This window comes from Salmo salar, chromosome 22, assembly GCF_965601325.2.
Source record: "Salmo salar chromosome 22, fSalSal1, whole genome shotgun sequence".
In the NCBI taxonomy this organism is placed as follows: domain Eukaryota; kingdom Metazoa; phylum Chordata; class Actinopteri; order Salmoniformes; family Salmonidae; genus Salmo; species Salmo salar.
This window is the reverse complement of record NC_138312.1, coordinates 36,360,069-36,384,323: the sequence shown is the minus strand read 5'-3', so window position 1 is coordinate 36,384,323 and position 24,255 is coordinate 36,360,069. Positions and strand designations below refer to the sequence as shown.

At 41.2% G+C, this 24,255-nt stretch overlaps 1 protein-coding gene across 2 annotated transcripts in view; it reads left to right on the top strand.

Annotated features, from left to right (window-relative positions):
* Nucleotides 1–20,275, top strand: part of LOC106583267 (carboxy-terminal domain RNA polymerase II polypeptide A small phosphatase 2) — a 34,447-nt gene extending 14,172 nt beyond the window's left edge. Inside the window, exons 2-8 of one of the 2 annotated variants that reach the window (XM_014167219.3) lie at nucleotides 1,313–1,464; nucleotides 9,198–9,236; nucleotides 11,334–11,435; nucleotides 12,068–12,124; nucleotides 17,454–17,546; nucleotides 17,801–17,986; nucleotides 18,246–20,275. In XM_014167219.3, coding sequence (XP_014022694.1) covers nucleotides 1,313–1,464; nucleotides 9,198–9,236; nucleotides 11,334–11,435; nucleotides 12,068–12,124; nucleotides 17,454–17,546; nucleotides 17,801–17,986; nucleotides 18,246–18,371 — 755 coding nt within the window. In that variant the 3' untranslated portion in view covers nucleotides 18,372–20,275. The remainder of the gene's footprint in view (nucleotides 1–1,312; nucleotides 1,465–9,197; nucleotides 9,237–11,333; nucleotides 11,436–12,067; nucleotides 12,125–17,453; nucleotides 17,547–17,800; nucleotides 17,987–18,245) is intronic. The other variant, XM_014167220.3, reaches the window with a different exon arrangement.
* The last annotated feature ends 3,980 nt before the right edge of the window (nucleotides 20,276–24,255 follow it).

The following is a 24,255-nucleotide window of genomic DNA, read 5'->3' as shown; positions in this document are numbered from 1 at the left end:
AGTGCTGTTTGAATGAATGCTTACGAGCCTGCTGGTGCCTACCACCGCTCAGTCAGACTGCTCTATCAAATCATAGACTTTATTATATTATAATTAACACACAGAAATACGAGCCTTAGGTCATTAGTATGGTCGAATCCGGAAACTATCATCTCGAAAACCAAAAGTTTTTTTCTTTCAGTGAAATATGGAACCGTTCCGTATTTTATCTAACGGGTGGCATCCCTAAGTCTAAATATTCCTGTTACATTGAAGGTTGTGCAATGGTATGTCATAATTACGTAAAATTCTGGCAAATTAGTTCGCAACGAGCCTGGCAATGAACGCAAGGGCAGTGACACAATTTCATGTTAGCAGGCAATATTAACTAAATATGCAGGTTTAAAAATATATACTTGCGTATTGATTTTAAAGAATGGCATTGATGTTTATGGTTAGGTACATTGGTGCAACGACTGTGCTTTTTTCGCAAATGCGCTTGTTAAATCATCACCCGTTTGTCGAAGTTGGCTGTGATTCGATGAGAAATTAACAGGCACCGCATCGATTATATGCAACGCAGGACACGTTAGATAAACTAGTAATATCATCAACCATGTGTAGTTAACTAGTGATTATGTTAAGATTGATCGTTTTTTATAAGATAAGATTAATGCTAGCTAGCAACTTACCTTGGCTTCTTGCTGCCCTCGCGTAACAGGTAGTCAGCCTGCCATGCAGGCTCCTCGTGGAGTGCAATGTAAGGCAGGTGGTTAGAGCGTTGGACTAGTAACCGGAAGGTTGCAAAAACGAATCCCCGAATCCCCCCCTGAACAAGGCAGTTAACCCCCGTTCCTAGGCCATCATTGAAAATAAGAATGTGTTCTTAATCTGACTTGCCTAGTTAAATAAAGGTGTAAAAAAAATAATCGGCAAATCGGTGGCCAAAAATACCGATTGTTATGAAAACTTGAAATCGGCCCTAATTAATCCGCCATTCCCGATTAATCGGTCGACCTCTATTAGAGAGGGTGATAAAAGGATTAGTACCAATTAGGGGTGTCAGTTATTGTAGGCCTACTTGTTGTGGGTGTTTGTTACTGATTTGAGATTGACTGGAAGACTCGAGTGCAAATTAATGTAGTCCCAGAGATGTCTGTTTAGGGGTAAGGGGGAGGTTGTAGGGGATTACATTTTTGTCCTTTAATCCCATATAACAGCACTATCTCTTATTAGTCTAGGTTTGGGATGGCCCATATGGGGTTTCACCTTCCATGAGTTTATTTACACATTTCTCCATGTGTTAATATTAGTTTGTTCCTTCTCTCCCTAGGCCAGGTGAACAAATCTTCCCCAAAGAAGCCTCGGAGCCGGAATATCTTCAAAGCGCTTTTCTGTTGCCTCCGAGCACAGGATGCCCCTCAGCCTCCACCCCCTGCCCAGGATACTCTACTCCCTCCTGAGGACAATGGGACGATCGACAAGGTAACACAACCGCCAGTCAGCCAGCCACTCCAGTGGTTCAGAGCTGCATGCATAGGTCGAAAAAATGCGAGTTAAGACAACGTAATAATTCCATGTGACAGGGTTAGACCAGCACTGTTGCTGATTCTACAGGATTAGCATTGAAACTGTGACCTGCAATGGGGAAATCAAGTAGTAAAGTGGCTGTAGATAATTCATTTAAAATTCTGAATAGAACGACAGTAAAACAGTTAGGCAATGTGTTTGCTGAGTAGTTAGCTGAAATTCACTACGATTGTGTTAGTTCTCCATCAAAGTGGAAAATAATATTTTTATATACACTGCTCAAAAAAATAAAGGGAACACTTAAACAACACAATGTAACTCCAAGTCAATCACACTTCTGTGAAATCAAACTGTCCACTTAGGAAGCAACACTGATTGACAATAAATTTCACATGCTGTTGTGCAAATGGAATAGACAACAGGTGGAAATTATAGGAAATTAGCAAGACACCCCCAATAAAGGAGTGGTTCTGCAGGTGGGGACTGAGACCACTTCTCAGTTCCTATGCTTCCTGGCTGATGTTTTGGTCACTTTTGAATGCTGGCGGTGCTTTCACTCTAGTGGTAGCATGAGACGGAGTCTACAACCCACACAAGTGGCTCAGGTAGTGCAGCTCATCCAGGATGGCACATCAATGCCAGCTGTGGCAAGAAGGTTTGCTGTGTCTGTCAGCGTAGTGTCCAGAGCATGGAGGCGCACCCAGGAGACAGGCCAGTACATCAGGAGACGTGGAGGAGGCCGTAGGAGGGCAACAACCCAGCAGCAGGACCGCTACCTCCGCCTTTGTGCAAGGAGGAGCAGGAGAAGCACTGCCAGAGCCCTGCAAAAGGACCTCCAGCAGGCCACAAATGTGCATGTGTCTGCTCAAACGGTCAGAAACAGACTCCATGAGGGTGGTATGAGGGCCCGACATCCACAGGTGGGGGTTGTGCTTACAGCCCAACACCGTGCAGGACGTTTGGCATTTGCCAGAGAACACCAAGATTGGAAAATTCGCCACTGGCGCCCTGTGCTCTTCACAGATGAAAGCAGGTTCACACTGAGCACGTGACAGACGTGACAGAGTCTGGAGACGCCGTGGAGAACGTTCTGCTGCCTGCAACATCCTCCAGCATGACCGGTTTGGCGGTGGGTCAGTCATGGTGTGGGGTGGCATTTCTTTGAGGGGCCGCACAGCCCTCCATGTGCTCGCCAGAGGTAGCCTGACTGCCATAAGGTACCGAGATGAGATCCTCAGACCCCTTGTGAGACCATATGCTGGTGCGGTTGGCCCTGGGTTCCTCCTAATGCAAGACAATGCTAGACCTCATGTGGCTGGAGTGTGTCAGCAGTTCCTGCAAGAGGAAGGCATTGATGCTATGGACTGGCCCGCCCGTTCCCCAGACCTGAATCCAATTGAGCACATCTGGGACATCATGTCTCGCTCCATCCACCAACGCCACGTTGCACCACAGACTGTCCAGGAGTTGGCGGATGCTTTAGTCCAGGTCTGGGAGGAGATCCCTCAGGAGACCATCCGTCACCTCATCAGGAGCATGCCCAGGCGTTGTAGGGAGGTCATACAGGCACGTGGAGGCCACACACACTACTAAGCCTCATTTTGACTTGTTTTAAGGACATTACATCAAAGTTGGATCAGCCTGTAGTGTGGTTTTCCACTTTAATTTTGAGTGTGACTCCAAATCCAGACCTCCATTGGTTGATAAATTGGATTTCCATTGATTATTTTTGTGTGATTTTGTTGTCAGCACATTCAACTATGTAAAGAAAAAAGTATTTAATAAGATTATTTCTTTCATTCAGATCTAGGATGTGTTGTTTAAGTGTTCCCTTTATTTTTTTGAGCAGTATATTAATATTCACTGAAAAAAATAGAAATTAAGGATGCAGATGACTAACAGACCCTCATTAAGCGGTCAACAAACAGTTAAATTTAATAAAACTGTTAAGTGACCTTACCAACAGAAAATACTATTAGAGATCTGTATATAATGACAAGATGCTTATGTTTCCGCCCTAACAACGGGAGTCGGCCCAAGGTGGGAAGGCAGGCGACAAGCTTAGGCACAAAATAAGCCCATAGAAACGTATTAGGCTTATTTTGGACAGATTTTGGCAAAAGTGAAATATCTCGCTTTGCCTCTTCATTTTACATTTTAGTCATTTAGCAGACGCTCTTATCCAGAGCGACTTACAGTAGTGAATGCATACATTTCATGCATTTTTAGTTTTTGTACTGGCCCCCCGTGGGAATCGAACCCACAACCCTGGCGTTGCACACACCATGCTGGCGTTGCAAACACCATGCTCTACCAACTGAGCCACAGGGAAGGCCCAGTCCTCGCTGATACTATGCATACATACATACATACATACATGCATACATACATACATGGACCGGACATTTTTCATGAAGAGCTTAATGGAAACATGCAACAATAGCAAGCCGATCGTCTTACAGTTCAAAGGCTATAACCTATTATTGAACATGCAACTCCTGTAATGAAGCAGCTAATAAAATTATTTTCAAACATTGGCCAAAATGCAATTAGAAAACACTATTCTAAACATAATGCGAGCAGTTGTGACAGATTAAAATCTCTGTTAGAAACTTGGAAATAGGGGGAATCTTAAAGCAACAACTATGATAGGTTGCTAATATGACTAGGATTGTGCCTTGGGCTTCCGTACAACGAAAGAAAGTTGACATGAAAACCAATAGAACAGGAGAGAAATGCTGGTTAATGGCATGAGGAAGTCTTAGAGAATAATTGCCTCCATGTTTGTAGATGGTTTTTGCAAGGCTACTTTGAAGCAAGGTAAGACATGCCTCATTTGAAATAAAGTAAAACATTCAGGTTTCAAACAATTATACTGCCTCAAGCTCACATTCCAAAGTGGTGGGTGACGCGCTCATAGTCAATGGTAGGCAGGCTATAGTCTATACACCCGAATGGCGAATGGGAGGCGTGCTTTAATTATGAGTTGAAATTGAGAGTAAAAAATAGCTCCTTTTAACCGTGGCCACCACGCGATTGCATTTAAATTGTTGTGCAATGACTGGGCTTACAAATGCAGGTTTCACTCCATTAGCTTAGACTTTTTGAGCTACTCTTGCACTGTCTGACAGGTGGTAGACTATTCCACTCCTCAAACTAGGCTCTGTATGCTGTGCGCGTGTGATAAATAAGAATGCATGACGACTAACAAAAATACACACGAGCCAATTTAATTATACAAAATTATGCAAATTACACTATAGACCGGTAACCATGACTGGTCAAATGTGTTTTCGTCAGCTAACCGATAACGGTAAACCGCTAACATACCTAATATAAACGCAACATTTAAGGTGTTGGTCCCATGTTTCATGAACTGAAATAAAAAATCCCAGAAATGTTCTAGACGCACAAAAAGGTTATTTCTCTCAAATATTGTGCACAAATTTGTTTACATCCCTGTTTGTGAGCATTTCTCCTTTGCCAAGATAATCCATCCACCTGACAGGTGTGGCATATCAAGAAGCTGGTTAAACAGCATGATCATTACACCGGTGCACCTTGTGATGTGGACAATAAAAGGCCACTAAAATGTGCAATTTTGTCAGACAACCCAATCCCACAGATATATCAAGTTTTTAGGGAGGGTGCAATTGGCATGCTGACTGCAGGAATGTCCACCAGAGCTGTTGCCAGAGAATTTAATGTTAATTTCTCTACCATAAGCAGCCTCCAACGTTGTTTTAGAGAATTTGGCTGTACGTCTAACCGGCCTCACAACCGCAGACCACGTGGGCCTCCACATCCGGCTTCTTCACCTGTGGGATTGTCTGAGGGGGGTTGGGGGTGGGGTACTGAGGGGTATTTATATTACAGGGCTCCACCCCAGTCCAGTCATGTGAAATCTATTGATCAAGGCCTAATTTATTTAAATTGACTGATTTCCTTAAATGACCAGTAACTCAGGAAAGAAATTGTTGTGTTTATTTTTGTTCAGCGTATGTCTATTTGTATATATTTTTTTCTTCTCCAGCGCTGGTCCAATAAAGTTGTTTATTTTCGAACACTTTTGCATGGAGTTAATACTTTCTCTTAACCTTTTTATCTTCAACCTACACAGCTGTTAACACCGGACACACTTCCTAAAAGTAAGTTAGACTGGCTGAGTACTTTATAGAAAGACCTAGCATTAGTGTAGTAGACCAACTTCTGTCCAAGAGGTTGTGGCTAGTAATAATGTGATTTTATATCAGAATTGGTCTTAACTTTTAATGGGACATGCCACTTTTCATTTGAGGTAAGTTATTTGAGATAATTCGGAGTAAATGGAGAATAAAGGCTGGATGGAGATTTATATAACTTCTCCCTGACTGATACATTTGACTATCTTTTACATTCTTATCGTCTCAGATTGTGTGCTGCTGTCTTCTTAAATCTGCACTCACGTTGTTCAGTAGTCTAGATGCACCATGTAATTACAAGATAAGATGGCTAATGGGCCTAATATGACTCTGATTCATGATGGCTCTATTAATGTAATTAGAGCTGACCTGATTTATATGGTACAACACTAGTATTTGGGTAAGCATGGCTGTGGCCCAAATGGCACCATATTCTTCAGGGCCCATAGGGCTCTAGTCAAAAGTAGTGCACTATATTGAGAAAAGGGTGCCATTTGGGACATGTCCCATGTCATTACCCTGCAGATTAATATCTGTGATTCTCTGAATTACAGTTCCACTTGGCTTAATTACTCATGTCCCCACACCATGTTCAGATGTCCGACTGCTCATGAACATCACAATAATTTACTCAATCCCCAGTTCAAAGTATTATGGATTTAATTGGGCCAAGATAGACGTTGGCGATAAAGACAATTAAATTATTCAAATGCAAGTTTTTTCTCGTAGTTGAAAGGCAGGTTTACCACCACACTTCACAGATCCACAGTATATTGATGACACTGTTTTAGTTAGCATGTTGGTGAATGGGCATTTAAATGTGAGCTATTTAGACTTAGGCTAACAGATCAAACTCTGCCTAGTGTTAAGGGATCAAACCCTTTTTTTCCAATTTCTGCCTAAAATGACATACCCAAATCTAACTGCCTGTAGCTCAGGACCTGAGGCAAGGATATGCATATGCTTGATACCATTTGAAAGTTAACACTTTGAAGTTTGTGGAAATATGCAATTCGTGTAGGAGAATATAACACATTAGATCTGGTAAAAGATAATACAAAAAAAACATGCGTTTTATATAAAAAAAATTGTTCCATCTTTGAAATGCAAGAGAAAGGCCATAATATAATATTGCAGTTTAGGCGCAATTTAGATTTTGGCCACTAGATGGGAGCAGTGTGTGTGCAAAGTTAAAGATTGATCCAGTGAAGCATTGCAATACTGGACAATATTTTGTATCAAGTGTGCCGAATTGGTCAATTGATACATTTCCAAGTACATAACTATAGAGAACATACAAAAATGATATGGTAATACAACATTTAAGTTTACACGCTCCCAGGAATGTCATACATGATGGATCATTAGCTAATACACTAACTTAGACACATCTAGAAGGCTGGGCGGGGTGGGTGTGGAGCCAGAGACAGCAGGGGTTCAAACTGTAGAACCCATTTCCTACACTTGACTATAAAAATGTAGCATATGTTTGTTTGATAAATTACATTATCTCTGGGACCCTCAGGATGACAAATCAGAGCAAGAATACTGAATGTAAGTACATTATTTACCTTCAGAGGTGAATGTATCAAACCAGTTGCCGTGGTAAACGTTTTGTTGTTGTGCACTCCTCAAACAATGTCATGGTATTTTCTTCACTGTAATAGTTACTGTAAATTGGACAGGGCAGTTAGATTAACAAGAATTGAAGTTTTCTGCCCATATAAGACATGTCTATGTCCTGGAAAGTTTGCTGTTACTTACAACCTCATGCTAATCACATAAGCGCACGTTAGCTCAACCATCCCGTTATAGGGACACCGATCCCGTAGAGGTTTTAACTAAGCTTCCCCTTTGACTGATGATGCTTCAACCATTTACCAAACACATTAATCATTAGTCAAAAATAAATAAACACCAAGCTATCTGTTATGTTTTACTTTATCATATAGGTTAACATGACTGTGTGGACCTCACTGTTCTTCTGTCCAAAGTGTTCATAGAGAGAATGGCTAGGTTTAGAATAAGATAAGCACCTTGTAGGCGGCAGCACATTTATACTGAGTAAAATATTTTGGCTGCAGATATTAGGCACATTTTCTCCGTAACATAACCTTTTCCTTCCCATGTTTTATGAGGTGAAATAAAAGATCCCAACAATTTTCCATACGCACAAAAAGCTTATCTCAAATTGTGCACAAACTTGTTTACATACCTGTTAGTGAGCATTTCTCCTTTGCCAAGATAATCCATCCACATAACAGGTGTCATATCAAGAAGCTGATTATCAGCATGATCATTACACAGGTTCACCTTGTGCTGGGGACAATAAAAGACCACTAAAATGTTCAGTTTTGTCACACAACACAATGCCACAAAAAGTTTAGGGGGTGTGCAATTGGCGTGTTGACTGCAGGAATGTCCACCAGAGCTGTTGCCAGATTCATTTCTCTAACATAAGCCGCCTCCAACGTCGTTTTAGAGAATTTGGCAGTACTTCCAACCGATCTCACAACTGCAGACCAAGTGTATGGCGTCGTGTTGGCGAATGGTTTGTTGATGTCAACGTTGCGAACAGAGTGCCCCATGGTGGGGTTATGGTATGGGCAGGCAAAAGCTACAGACAATGAACCCAATTGCATTTATTCGATGGCAATTTGAATGCACCATGACGAGATCCTGAGGCCCATTGTCGTGCCATTCATCCGCCGCCATCACCTCATGTTTCAGCATGATCATGCTGTACACAATTCCTGGAAGCTGAAAATGTCCCAGTTCTTCCATGGCCTGCATACTCACCAGACATGTCACCCGTTGAGCATGTTTGGGATGCTCTGGATCAACGTGCACGACGTGTTCCAGTTCCCGCCAATATCCAGCAACTTCACATAGCCATTGAGGAGTGGGAAAATATTCCACAGGCCACAATCAACAGCCTGATCAACTCTATGCGAAGGAGATGTGTCACGCTGCATGAGGCAAATGGTGGTCACACCAGATACTGACTGGTTTTCTGATCCACACCCTTACATTTTTTTAAGGTATCTGACCAACAGATTCATTTCTGTATTCCCAGTCATGTGAAATCCATAGATTAGGGCATTATTCATTTATTTCCATTGACTGAATTCCTTATGAACTGTAACTCAGTAAAATATTTAATTGTTTTATGTTGCATTTTAATATTTTTGTTCAGTATAGTTAATGTATATTCATCTCCAGCACCACCCCAACATCATGTGACAAGTGTGCGTTTCTATGTTTTGTAGTAAGAAAGAGAGGAAGATAATTGTTTCAATGACATCATCTGTGATTTTAACCAATTATGAGTAGGTATTGCATACTAATTGGTTTTTGTCATTGGAAACCCTTATCTTCCTCACTTTCTTACTACAAAATATAGAAACATGCCATTTTCACTAGTTGGGCTGGTACTGGAGATGATCAATATGAAGTAGAGAAATTGTGAAATTTCCCTTTAACTGTCTTTTTCATCTCTCTGTTTAGCTTGATCTACTTCAAAACCTTCGCTACCAGTTTCATCAAGTACGTAAAGGACAATATCACTGTGGTTTTTGTGGGAGTAGAGACAATGGGCTTAGGTTAAACTGTCACATTTGGTATGATGCTATGTATTGTAACTGACATTTCTGTGTTTTGATCCATTTTCTTCAGACATGTTACAGTTAAGCTATTGTATTTGGGGTGGAAAGGGAAATTAATTCACTTTTACAGGACATTGTGCAATAGGATACGTGTCTAAAATTGTAATGTGTATGGGCTAATTATATACACTAGGACCAAATACATTAACATATTTAGATGACCCATTTGTTACTGTAGATAGGTTATTATTTTGGAACTCACATTGAACCCTTCATTCTCAAACTAAAAGGTTTTGCTAACTGGAAAAATGTGATTCCTGTATAGAATCGCACTGGAGGTTCCAGGTCAATAGATGATAGATTCCCTCTGGAATATTTCATTGAAGATGCAATATGCAGAAATCACGCTGCCATTTCCTGGTTGATAAACTGAAATGAGGCAAACTATTCTAATTTTGTGACAAAACAAGCATTCATTGTGTAGAGAATCATTGTACCATTTTTAACTGCTGTGAAATATATTTTCCATAACCAATAATATTGTATTTTCAGCTGTTTGAAGCTGGTGTACAAAACCGAATGTAAATGATGCAAAAACGTAAGGGAAGCATAGAAATAGCGCACATAGTACAGATCTACCACTTCTTAGACATGCTTTCAATGAGAATGACAGACCTTTCTATGTGAATTTGGTCAGGTCTCCCAAAAAATTATGTCTTGCAGCTTTAAGTGTGGGGCGTGTCATCTTTCATTTAAATTGTAGGGGAAAAGTCACTACCCACCTCTACCCTGCCTTTACCCACCTCTACCCTGACTCTACCCACCTCTACTCTGCCTCTACCCACCACTACCCTCCTCCTCAATTCATTTACTCTTCTACACTTTTTATCATCCTCTCTCCTCTACTCCTATACTCTTCTACCCTCCTCTACTCCTCCTATACTCTTCCACCCTCCTCTACTCCTCCTATACTCTTCTACCCTCCTCTACTCCTCCTCTAATCTTCTACCCTCATACTCCTCCTATACTCTTCTACCCTCCTCTACTCCTCCTATACTCTTCTACCCTCCTCTAATCTTCTATCCTCCTCTACTCATCCTTTACTCCTCCTTTACTCTTCTACCCTCCTCTACTCCTCCTATATTCCTATACTCTTCTACCCTCCTCTAATCCTCTAACCTCCTCTACTCATCCTTTACTCCTCCTATACTCTTCTACCCTCCTCTAATCTTCTAACCTCCTCTACTCATCCTCTACTCTAATCTTCTATCCTCCTCTACTCATCCTTTACTCCTCCTATCCTCCTCTAATCTTCTATCCTCCTCTACTCATCCTCTACTCCTATACTCCTCTAATCTTCTATCCTCCTCTACTCATCCTCTACTCCTATACTCCTCTAATCTTCTATCCTCCTCTACTCATCCTCTACTCCTATACTCCTCATCTTCTATCCTCCTCTACTCATCCTCTACTCCTATACTCCTCTAATCTTCTATCCTCCTCTACTCATCCTCTACTCCTATACTCCTCTAATCTTCTAACCTCCACTACTCATCCTCTACTCCTCTAATCTTCTATCCTCCTCTACTCCTCCTCTACTCCTCTAATCTTCTATCCTCCTCTACTCCTCCTCTACTCCTCTAATCTTCTATCCTCCTCTACTCCTCCTCTACTCCTCTAATCTTCTATCCTCCTCTACTCATCCTTTACTCCTCCTATACTCCTCTAATCTTCTATCCTCCTCTACTCATCCTCTACTCCTCTAATCTTCTATCCTCCTCTACTCATCCTTTACTCCTCCTATACTCCTCTAATCTCCTATCCTCCTCTACTCCTCCTCTGCTCCTCTAATCTTCTATCCTCCTCTACTCATCCTTTACTCCTCCTATACTCCTCTAATCTTCTATCCTCTACTCTTCTACCCTCTACTCCTCCTCTAATTGTCCTCCTCTACTACTCTACTCCTCCTCCTCTACTACTCCTTTATCTTCTACTTCTCTACTCTCTTCCTACCCTTCCCCTGTTCCGCTCCTCTCAGGTTCCAGGGACAAGTCTACTGCCCGAGGTAACCTCCCAGGATGAGGGCAAGATCTGTGTGGTCATTGACCTGGATGAGACATTGGTGCACAGCTCCTTCAAGGTAATACACATACACTGTTAATAAGAAACAGTGCTATTAGAAAACATTATTTGACCTATTATCTCACCACGTACCAAGAATTCGAAGACATCTTGTTTTGATCCTATGCAGACCAGGGCAGTTGATTATATATAATAGCATGATCCATAGCTCTTACTTTACTCATTTGCAACAACAAGCTGTAATCTTTTGATCGGCTAGTCCTCTTTGTTTGTGTCCAGTCTCACTTCTATATCCCACTATTAGACTGTAAGTGGTAATGGACCGCTGTTAGCTGGATCAGGTAGCTCTTTACACTGGCTGTGAAACGGGAGCTGCTGATGCTGTCAACACATTTAATCAACAAACCAATGGTCACTGGCAGACAAATCACTGTTGTCCACGTTCCCCATAGTTAACATGTTTCTCATAACAAGGCATGATTTGGATGGTGGGAGGGTTAGTTGAGCGGGTGGGAGGGTTAGTTTTTTCCTTATTTAAACTTTGCTATGCTTTTAGATGCATCTCCTAATCAGAATATCTAACCTTTTCTGTTAATGTATACGTTTGTCTTTTGCGTGTGTCACTGCAACTGATTATATTTTATCTGAAAACTGATGATAAACGGTTGTCTTCTCCTCCTAATGCTGTAGCCCATCAGTAATGCTGACTTCATTGTACCTGTGGAGATTGAAGGAACAACACACCAGGTAACTGACAATGGCATTTAGATCAACACACGTGTGTGTATAGATAGATAGATAGATAGGTGTGTGTGTGTGTGTGTGTGTGTGTGTGTGTGTGTGTGTGTGTGTGTGTGTGTGTGTGTGTGTGTGTGTGTGTGTGTGTGTGTGTGTGTAGATAGGTGTACAGTTGAAGTCGGAAGTTTACATACACCTTAGCAAAATACATTTAAACTCAGTTTTTCACAATTCCTGACATTTAATCCTAGTAAAAATTCCCTGTCTTAGGTCAGTTAGGATCACCACTTTATTTTAAGAATGTGAAATGTCAGGATAATAGTAGAATTATTTATTTCAACTTTTATTTCTTTCCTCACATTCCCAGTGGGTCAGAAGTTTACATACACTCAATTAGTATTTGGTAGCATTGCCTTTAAATTGTTTAACTTGGGTCAAATGTTTCGGGTAGCCTTCCATAAGCTTCCCACAATAAGTTGGGTGCATTTTGGCCCATTCCTCCTGACAGAGCTGTTGTAACTGAGTCAGGTTTGTAGGCATCCTTGCTCGCACACACTTTTTCAGTTCTGCCCACAAATTTTCCTTGGGATTGACGTCAGGGCTTTGTGATGGCCACTCAAATACCTTTGAGTGGCCATTTTTCCACAACTTTGGAAGTATGCTTGGGGTCATTGTCCATTTGGAAGACCCATTTGCGACCAAGCTTAACTTCCTGACTGATGTCTTGAGATGTTGTTTCAATATATCCACATAATTTTCCTTTCCTCATGATGCCATCTATTTTGTGAAATGCACCAGTCCCTCCTGGAGTAAAACACCCCCGCAACATGATGCTGCCACCCCCATGCTTCACAGTTGGGATGGTGTCCTTCGGGTTGCAAGCCTCCCCCTTTTTCCTCCAAACATAACGATGGTCATTATGGCCAAACAGTTCTATTTTTGTTTCATCAGACCAGAGGACATTTCTCCATGTGCAGTTGTAAACCGTAGTTTGGCTTTTTTTTAATGGCGGTTTTGGAGCAGTGGCTTCTTCCTTGCTGAGCGGCCTTTCAGGTTATGTCGATATAGGACTCGTTTTACTGTGGATATAGATACTTTTGTACCTGTTTCCTCCAGCATCTTCACAAGGTCCTTTGCTGTTATTCTGGGATTGATGTGGACTTTTCGCACCAAAGTACGTTCATCTCTAGGAGACAGAACATGTCTCCTTCCTGAGCGGTACGACGGCTGCGTGGTCCCATGGTGTTTATACTTGCATACTATTGTTTGTACAGATGATTGTGGTACCTGCGGGCGTTTGGAAATTGCTCCCAAGGATGAACCAGACTTGTGGAGGTCTACAATGTTTTTTTCTGAGGTCTTGGCTGATTTCTTTTGATTTTCCCATGATGTCAAGCAAAGAGGCACTGAGTTTGAAGGTAGGCCTTGAAATACATCCACAGGTACACCTCCAATTGACTCAAATGATGTCAATTAGCCTATCAGCAGCTTCTAAAGCATGACATAATTTTCTGGAATTTTCCAAGCTGTTTAAAGTCACAGTCAACTTAGTGTATGTAAACTTCTGACCCACTGAAATTGTGATACAGTGAATTATAAGTGAAATAATCTGTCTGTAAACAATTGTTGGAAAAATGACTTGTCATGCACAAAGTAGATGTCCTAACCGACTTTCCAAAACTATATAGTTTGTTAACAAGAAATTTGTGGAGTGGTTGAAAAACAAGTTTTAATGACTCCAACCTAAGTGTATGTAAACTTCTGACTTCAACTGTATATATGTGTGTGTGTGTGTGTGTGTGTGTGTGTGTGTGTGTGTGTGTGTGTGTGTGTGTGTGTGTGTGTGTGTGTGTGTGTGTGTGTGTGTGTGTGTGTGTGTGTGTGTGTGTGTGTGTGTGTGTGTGTGTGTGGTGTGTGTGTGTGTGTGTGTGGTACCAGTCAAAAGTTTAGACAAATCTACTCATTCAAGTGTTTTTCTTCATTTTTAATATTTTCTACGTTGTTGAATATTAGAAGACATCAAAACTATGAAATAACATATATGGAATCATGTAGTAACCAAAAAAAACGGTTAAATTCTTTAAAGTAGCCACCATTTGCCATGACAGCTTTGCACACTCTTGGCATTCTCTCAACCAGCTTCACCTGGAATGCTTTTCCAACAGTCTTGAAGGGGTTCCCACATATGCTGAGCACTTGTTGGCTGCTTTTCCTTCACTCTGCGGTCCAACTCATCCCAAACCATCTCAATTGGGTTGAGGTCGGGTGATTGTGGAGGCCAGGTCATCTGATGCAGCATTCCATCACTCTCGTTCTTGGTCAAATAGCCCTTACAAAGCCTGGAGGTGTGTAAGGTGTGGGTCATTGTCCTGTTGAAAAACAAATGATAGTCCCACTAAGCGCAAACCAGATGGGATGGCCTATCGCTGCAAAATGCTGTGGTAGCGATGCTGGTTAAGTGTGCCTTGAATTCAACATAAATCACTGACAGTGTCACCAGCAAAGCACTATCACATCACCTCCTCCATGCTTCATGGTGGGAACCACACAAGTGGAGATCATTTGTTCACCTACTCTGCGTGTCACGAAGACACGGTGGTTGGAACCAAAAATCTCAAATTTGGACTCATCAGACCAAAGGACAGCATGTATTTCTTGGCCCAAGCAAGTCTCTTCTTCTTATTGGTGTCCTGTAATAGTGGTTTCTTTGCAGAAATTCAATGATGAAGGCCTGATTCACACAGTCTCCTCTGAACAGTTGATGTTGAGATGTCTGTTACTTGAACTCTGAAGAATTTATTTGATCTGTGATTTCTGAGGCTCGTAACTCTCATGAACTTAATCCTCTGCAGCTGAGGTAACTCTGGGTCGTCCTTTCCTGTGACGGTCCTCTTGAGAGCCAGTTTCATCATAGCGCTTGATGGTTTTTGCGACTGCACTTAAAGAAACCTTCAAAGTTCTTGAAATGTTCCATGTTGACTGACCTTTGGTCTTTTACCAAATAGGGCTATCTTCTGTATACCACCCCTACCTTGTCACAACACAACTGGCTCAAACGCATTAAGGATAGAAATTCCACAAATTATCAAGGCACACCTGTTCATTGAAATGCATTCCAGGTGACTACCTCATGAAGCTGGTTCAGAGAATGCCAAGAGCATGTAAAACTGTCATCAAGGCAAAGGGTGGCTACTTTGAAGAATCTCAAATATAAAATATATTTTCATTTGTTTAACACTTATCTGCTTACTACATGAATACATGTTATTTTATAGTTTTGATGTCTTCACTATTATTCTACAATGTATAAAATTGTAAAAAATAAAGATAAACCCTTGAATGAGTAGGTGTCCAAACGTTTGACTGGTAGAGTGTGTGTCTGTGTGTACACACACTACCGTTCAAAAGTTTTGGGTCACTTAGAATTTTCCTTGTTTTTGAAAGAAAAGCACATTTGTCCGTTAAAATAACTTCAAATTGCTCAGAAATACAGTGTAGACATTGTTAATGTTGTAAATGACTATTGTAGCTGGAAACTGCTTTTTATGGAATATCTACATAGGCATACAGAGGCCCATTATCAGCAACCATCACTCCTGTGTTCCAATGGAGGACAGTTAAGAGGCGACTCCGGGATGCTGGCCTTCTAGGCAGAGTTGCAAAGAAAAAGCCTAATCTCAGACTGGCCAATGAAAAGAAAAGATTAAGATGGGCAAAAGAACACAGACACTGGACTGAGGAACTCTGCCTAGGAAGGCCAGCATCCCGGAGTCGCCTCTTCACTGTTGACGTTGAGACTGGTGTTTTGCGGGTACTATTTAACTATCTATCTGTTTCTCAAACTAGACACTTTAATGTACTTGTCCTCTTGCTCAGTTGTGCACTGGGGCCTCCCACTCCTCTTTCTATTCTGGTTAGAGCCAGTTTGCGCTGTTCTGTGAAGGGAGTAGTACACAGCGTTGTACGAGATCTTCAGTTTCTTGGCAAATTCTCGCATGGAATAGCCTTCATTTCTCAGAACAAGAATAGACTGACGATTTTCAGAAGAAAGTTCTTTGTTTCTGGCCATTTTGAGCCTGTAGTCGAACCCATTAATGCTGATGCTCCAGATTCTCAACTAGTCTAAAGAAGGCCAGTTTTATTGCTTCTTTAATCAGGACAACAGTTTTCATAATTTCAAAAGGGTTTTCTAATGATCAATTAGCCTTTTAAAATGATAAACTTGGATTAGCTAACACAACATGCCATTGGAACACATGAGTGATGGTTGCTGATAACGGGCCTCTGTACGCCTATGTAGATATTACATGAAAACATTCCCGTTTGACAATAGTCATTTACAACATTAACAGTGTCTACACTGTATTTCCAATCAATTTGATGTTATTTTAATGGACAAAAAATGTTTTTCTTTCAAAAACAAGGACATTGCTAATTGACTCCAATATTTTAAACGGCTGTGTATGTCTATGCCAAATAATCAGCCTCCCTGTGGTTATTTTTAGACTTTGCAGCCCATTGGAGTAGCACTACTGCTTCCGAAATGTAACACTTTTTTAAATGAATACATGAAATAACATTTGAAAACAAGTCATTTGTAAATGGAACATTTGTTGTATAAATGTGTTCTCTTCCTTGGTCAAAGATGAATATACTACATTTTAAAGCTGTATAGTACAGTTAAGCCAAGGATCAGCGAGGCCTCCCTCTCCCCACTCCGACCTCCTCATCCTGGGACACTGACCACAGCTCCCTGGCCTCAGCCTGGTTCAAGTAATCCAGGATAGGCTGGTTTCCACCAGCACGGCCTATTCTCGATTACTTGTTTCAGGAGGCGGCTGATCTCTTCCAACATGGCCCTCTGGGACAACCACACATACACTTGCACGCTTTCCCTAACCCACAGACAGAATGAGAAGGAAAGAACAGGCAAACCAAACCAGAAATGAGTTCTAACCCTTATTTTAACATTCATGTTCTGTTATGTTTTTTATGTTCCCGTTCTATTATTTTCTGAAATGTTGAACCAGGTTGTTGAGTGGATGAAAGATCGATCCACTTGTGCTCACCAGCCTCTGTTTTTCCCCCCACTGTTGCCTTTTCAATTATCCAAAACATTAGCCTTTTTAAGCCAGGTGAGTAGACTTGTCACTAGCCAGTAAATAAGGTTGATCAGATTGAAGATCAATAGATACTGTGGTCCTTAGGGACTGGAGTTGTGTGTGTAGTTGCTCCAGTCAGTTAGTCCATAGACTAGTGTTCATAGATGGTCGCTGTTAGATAGCTGTACTTGATTTTCCTAGCCAGATGCTTATAGCCGTGCTGTGATGTGTCCCAGGTTTACGTCCTGAAGAGGCCACATGTAGACCAGTTCCTCCAGAGGATGGGAGAGCTGTTTGAGTGTGTTCTCTTCACTGCAAGTCTTGCGAAGGTAACATTGCTTTTACTGTTGATTTGGAGAATTAACTGTTATTTATTCCATTTGCTCCCCCTGGTGGTGGTGATATATGCCTGTTGGAAAAAGTAGCAATTCCAGCTATGTTCAGACGTCTACCACCCAACATACCACTCTCCCTTACACACTACTCTCTGTCCTACATCCGTGCCTGGCCCTCTACCTTTCTGTTTCTATCTTTATGTCTTATCCCCTTTCTCTTCTCCCTCCTTCCCCCGTCTCCCCTGCAGTATGCAGACCCAGTGACAGACCTGCTGGATCAGTGTGGTGTGTTCGGGACGCGTCTCTTTCGGGAGTCCTGTGTGTTCCACCAGGGCTGCTACGTCAAGGACCTGAGCCGCCTGGGCCGCCAGCTCAACAAGACCCTTATCCTGGACAACTCCCCCGCCTCCTACATCTTCCATCCTGAGAATGCTGTGAGTGCTGCTGCCTAGCCCAATCTTTCTCTGAGCTGTACTCCAAAGGACTTACTGTCCTGTCCCAATGTTGAATCACTGAGGTGATCTCCCTGTTTTAAGCTATTTGATGATGCCAATTTTATTTTCTGAATGTGTGTTTTGTCTAAACTGTGGAAATCAATGTTTCCCAACTGCAGAGTGGCAGGAAAGGGTCTTTCCTTCATTCATAGCCTTCTCTAAAATGTAAATGCTTTATTCTGATTGTGTGTGTCCTCAGGTGCCTGTGGTGTCCTGGTTTGACGACCTGGAGGATACTGAGCTGCTGAGCCTCCTACCCGTCTTTGAGGAGCTGAGTGAGGCGGATGACGTCTATGCCAAGCTGCAGCAGCTACGAGCCCCCTGACACGACACGCCCCCTCTGACAAGCCAGAACCTCCCCCTCTCAGCCAGACCACACCCATCAACCGACGGAAAAAGCCAAAACCTTACTTACATACACGCACTCTGTGTGCGGTGTTAGTATCCTAGACACACTCGGCGGTGTGTTTAATGTTTGGCCCCTGAACTGTGTGTTTGGACGGCTGTCCACAGCTCCTACTGTCCTCCTTCTCAGTATGTTAGCTGGTGCTGCAAAACTGCTGTTCTGGAAACAATCCAACAAACACAATGCAAAGTGGCTCACTCTTTTCTCATTTTAAAATTGGAACTCAAACACATACTATTACTCCAATCATTCAAACTGACTGGCCAGGTCTTTGTTTCTCCAAAAACAAGACTTTGATTTTATAGCACTAATTGTGACACCAAACAATGTACTCTGCACTTCACCTCTCTGCTTCGACAATAATCTCAGTAGAAACACGTTGACGAAGGACTCTAAAGCATTGTAAGGAAACTACAAAATCCACATAGTGATTTAATTTCAATTTGTTAGTACAACAGCCTCTATAAAGGATGTGTTTAAGGACTTTTCTCTCCTGAATGGATTGATTCCTTCAGGAAATTCATTTTGGAAGTTGAACAGGTGGTTTTTCTGATCCAAGGCCGTCATGACATAACTAGACATGACAGTACATAAGATGATATGACCTCATTTGACCAGACCTTACATGGGGAGCAAGAGATCTCCATCTTTGTGCCTTCTGTATAAGAACAAAATAATGAAATCTGTTTTTGTTGGGTTTTTAAAGAAGGAAAAAAAGCTTTGTTCCTTGTAGAAAATGGTTGTTCTTTTTCAATCTTTACGCTTTTCTATACATTTTTAAGATGTCTTTTAAATGTTGGATATGTTGGTTAGAAGTACAGATGATGAATTTTGTAATGTCTGGGATGTTGAGGAAGAACAGCCATACATTAACAGCCTCTGTATGTTGTAGTTACATGAAATCCTCCATTCTCATTTGCTTAAGATATCCTCAGCCAATAGGGATCATTACAATCCAAGGGGTCACACCCATCGTGTAAATGCAGTGGTGTAACAAACCCTGCCTTTATGCCGATTCACCCTGAGATGCATCAGGTACAGGATACTTGAGCTGATTCACCTCAACTATATATAATATATATATATACTTTTAAATGAACAGACTGATTTAGACTTCGTGTTGCAAATTTGGAGTGATTCTCTGCTGGTATTTAGTCTTCTAAGGATGCCATAGTGGATAAACCAAGGCCTTGTTTTAAAATTATTCACATTTTGTGTCAAGCCTTCTGGGTGCCATATTATTTGGTTAGCTTGGGGGACTTGTATAAGCTGCTAAGAGTGAACACAATGCACACTAGTTTAGCCCCCACCTTTAGCCCTTTCTCCATACTTTGCCAAGTCATTATTTAAAAATGTATTATATTTTTGGTGAGATGTTTCTACGTTACTGAGACTTAAAAGTATGTCTGGAAAATGATCTTTGCGTTATTGCCTGTTGTTCTAGAAGATCTACGGTACTCACTGCCATATCTCAGGTGTTGTACACATTGTGGGGTGGCAGCGGTTTTGTGGTGCCATAAACTGGATGGATTTAGCAAGAGATGTTCTACTGTTCAAGTTGTAATTTAGCACACACAGACATACCCAAGCCAGACTAGTCACTGCATCCCAAAGAGATTTGTTTTGTGGTTTTATTCACAAGATAAAGCGCCTTCTCATACTATTACACTATGAAGTGCCTAAGGTTTCTTTCTGCAATAGAAGCTTTGGAATAAAGCACGAAGGGTCTCCATCCCCATTTTATATTTTACCATTTTGTAACTGTTACCCTGTCTCTCGTATTTGGCTGAAATTCAGTATCCATAAAACTCTTTACCAAGTAATCCTACTCCACTGTTTCATTTGATTTCAAAGAAGGGGCCGTGTGTTATGATGTTGTGGACCCCACACCCATACTGTCAGAGAAATATGTCCGTTTAGGCCTACTCCATGTCTCCCAATCTATAGTTTATGTTCTTTAGATATTTGTAAGCATTTTAATCTCTGGCTATGTCCCAAATAGCACTCTATTCCCTATATAGTAGTGCTGTATGGGATGTTAAGTTGTCTCTTCTGGTGGTGGGATGTGGTAGAGGGTGCACAGAGCATGACCTGACTGTCTTATTGTTATGTCTGAAACACTAAAGGTAAAGTGGGGTTAGACATTCATTTTTACGGAAGCTCAACACTTTTATTTTGTGGAGGTGGGTGGGTTGGAGGGGAGGGGGGGCAGGGTGGGGAACCAAATATTCACAAATTTCTATTAAAGCGTTTTCTGCTTCACTTTCCCTTCTTCTAGTCGAAAGAACCAGTCTTGTTGCTTTAAACATGCATCACTTAATTGTCAGTAATGGTGATTAGGTTAGAGGCCCACACATGATACCTGGGATATTCAGTCATAATGTCTGCTGACATGAAATGACTACATGTAATGAAATATATTGACATTCACATCAGAGGTGACGTGTCGAACCCTAATTAGTAATGTTTTGGATAACTTTCGGAAGGAGTTAACGGTCGTCCCTGATTGTGAGTTAATATGTAATGCCCATTAAAGGGATGCTTATGGCCCTCAACCAAAGCGACATCAGACATGTCCTGTGTTTGTTTCAAATATAGTTTACTGTTAGTGAGAAATACAAGATTTCATGATCGCTAAGCATCTGAATGATGCTAGGATAATTATCATACTATTGATTTTATCTTACTCATACAACACTTTATTTTCTCAAAGTCCTGGAAAGAAAGAATGTAAAGAACTGGAGAGAAATGTATCCTAAACAGTCCACCTGTTAAAAAAAAAAGAATTTGACTTATCAAGAGAATTCTTTGTAATTATTATTATTTTTTTATATGAAAGCCATATCTATACAAAGTCACAATATTTTTGAAATATTAAAAGCAAAGAATGGATAGAAATGTAGCTCTAAAAAGCTTTCGGTGTTCTCTTGTTTTGGAAATGAATTATTCCAATTTTAAATATTTTGGCCTATGTAAAATATGGAGATCTATTTTCAGTGTTCAGTTGGCTTACTTCCTGTATGGATTCTTAGATGCCAACCAATCGGAACAAAATGAAACATGAGTCCGAGGGTACAATTGATTGATGCAGCTTTGTTTTTATGTATATATTGATCAATCTATTGGATAGATTGTCATGGTGACCAGTCTAGTATTCTTCTGATAAGTGATGGATGAGATATCTGTTTGGATAAAATCATTTCTCCATTTTAGTTTTTTGTTAACTGGACTCTGTTGGGTTGATTGTGGGGTTGGGTCAGGTTGTGTACAATGAACAAACTTCAAATTTTGCGTAGAAACTATGCAGTAATACATACAGTATAATGCAAAAATTATAAAACATTACTATCGTGCACGTCTGGAGTTCAAAATACTGTTTTTACAGCTATTTTATCAAACAAACATAAGACTCCTGCATTATATTTTGGCTTTTTTGTTAAATTAGCAATTCTGAAAGTTGTTTTTCAAAGATGGAATAAAAACATTGATTAGTGCATGTGTGTCTACTGTAGTGCATTTGTGTCCGCATCTCCAGAGAGCAGCAAACATTAGACCTCATGATTCCTAATCACACAGATTTGCATTCCACAAATAATATAGTTGAATCAGAAAGTCAAATTCAGAGGGGCATCCCAAATGGCACCGTTTTCTCTATATAGTGCACTTTTTTGACTATGGTGGCAGTGGTCAGCAGTAGTGCACTATGTAGTGAATAGGGTTTCATTTGGAACGAAATCAAGGCATTTAGGGACATTCATTACATTATGACATCATGATATGTGATGAACATGTGTTAAGAATCAGTGGCCATGTTACATTTTGGGCAATAGCAGAGAGGGAGTGATGACGTGAGAGGTTTTAGTCCGCCCAAAATCTGTCCATGAAAATAAGCCTACGAAGTGAGGAATTTTTGTATGGAGGTCAATGAGTGTCAAATTTGGTAAACAAAAAATGTAATTGCTAATTTGTTACATGAGGCTTATTTGATTGAATATGTACGGGTATGTACGTCTGGCATGAACTATCAGATTTCATGGAAAGCTACAGGTAACTGCCAAAATAATGGAAACACTTGAGTAAATGAGTGATACAAAGTACATTGAAAGTAGGGAATTCTGAGTTAATTAAGCAATTAACATCCCATCATGCTTAGGGTCATGTATAAAAATGCTATACAGACCATACTGGCTACCATGGTTATGCCCCCATAGGATGACAATGCCCCATCCACAGGGCATGAGTGGCCACTGAATGGTTTGATAATCATGAAAACGATGTGAACCATATGCCATGGCCGTCTCAGTCACCAGATCTCAACCCAATTGAACACTTATGGGAGATTCTGGAGTGGTGCCTGAGAGTGTTTTCCACCACAATCAACAAGTCACCAAATTAGGGAATTTCTCGTGGAAGAATGGTGCATCATCCCTCCGACAGAGTTCCAGACACTTGTAGAATCTATACCAAGGTGCATTGAAGCTGTTCTGGCTCGTGGTGTCCCAACGTCCTATTAAAATACCCTGAGTGTACAAAACAGCTCTTTCCATGATATAGACGGACCAGGTGACTCCAGGTGAAAGCTGTGATCCCTTCTTGATGTCACTTGTTAAATATACTTCAATCAGTGTAGATGAAGGGAGCCTTGTTAAGCCTTGAGACAATTGAGATATGGATTGTGTATATGTGCCATTCAGAGGGTGAATGGGCAAGACAAAAGTTTGTTGTGTGTATCAAGAATGGTCAAAGGATATCCAGCCATCTTGACACAACTGTGGGAAGCATTGCAGTCAACATGGGCCAGCATCCCTGTGGAACGCGTTTGACACCTTGTAGAGTCCATGCCCTGACGAATTGAGCAAAAGGGGGTGCAACTCAATATTAAGGTGTTCCTAATGTTTTGTGCACTCAGTGTACACTTTATTATTTTGGTTTTTCCTTTGTTTTGGCAGTTACCTGTACTTCTAGAGTGCAGCTAGATTTGGCTTTAAGGACATCCAGTGAGAGCATTCTAAAAATCAATAACGCCATTTGAAACATAATCAGTGTAAAGTGAGTGTCACGTAGCTCTGTGTCATCATGTGAGATTCTCTCCTACAGTATAGGCCTCTACTGGAGATGGCTCTTAGGACCTCTCCTACAGTATAGGCCTCTACTATGTATGGCTCTTAGGACCTCTCCTACAGTATTGGCCTCTACTATGTATGGCTCTTAGGACCTCTCCTACAGTATAGGCCTCTACTATGTATAACTCTTAGGACCTCTCCTACAGTATAGGCCTCTACTGGAGATGGCTCTTAGGACCTCTCCTACAGTATAGGCCTCTACTGGAGATGGCTCTTAGGACCTCTCCTACAGTATAGGCCTCTACTATGTATGACTCTTAGGACCTCTCCTACAGTATAGGCCTCTACTGGAGATGGCTCTTAGGACCTCTCCTACAGTATAGGCCTCTACTATGTATGACTCCTAGGACCTCTCCTACAGTATAGGCCTCTACTATGTATGGCTCTTAGGACCTCTCCTACAGTATAGGCCTCTACTGGAGATGACTCTTAGGACCTCTCCTACAGTATAGGCCTCTACTGGAGATGACTCTTAGGACCTCTCCTACAGTATAGGCCTCTACTGGAGATGACTCTTAGGACCTCTCCTACAGTATACCCTCTACTGGGGAGGACCTTCTAATGCCTAGTTATTATAGGCAGCAACTACATTACAGCATCAATAGTCCATTGTGCAGTGCATCATTTATCAAAACATCTATAGCTCTGTGGCTTCCTTCCTCATACAGCCAGATGCATTT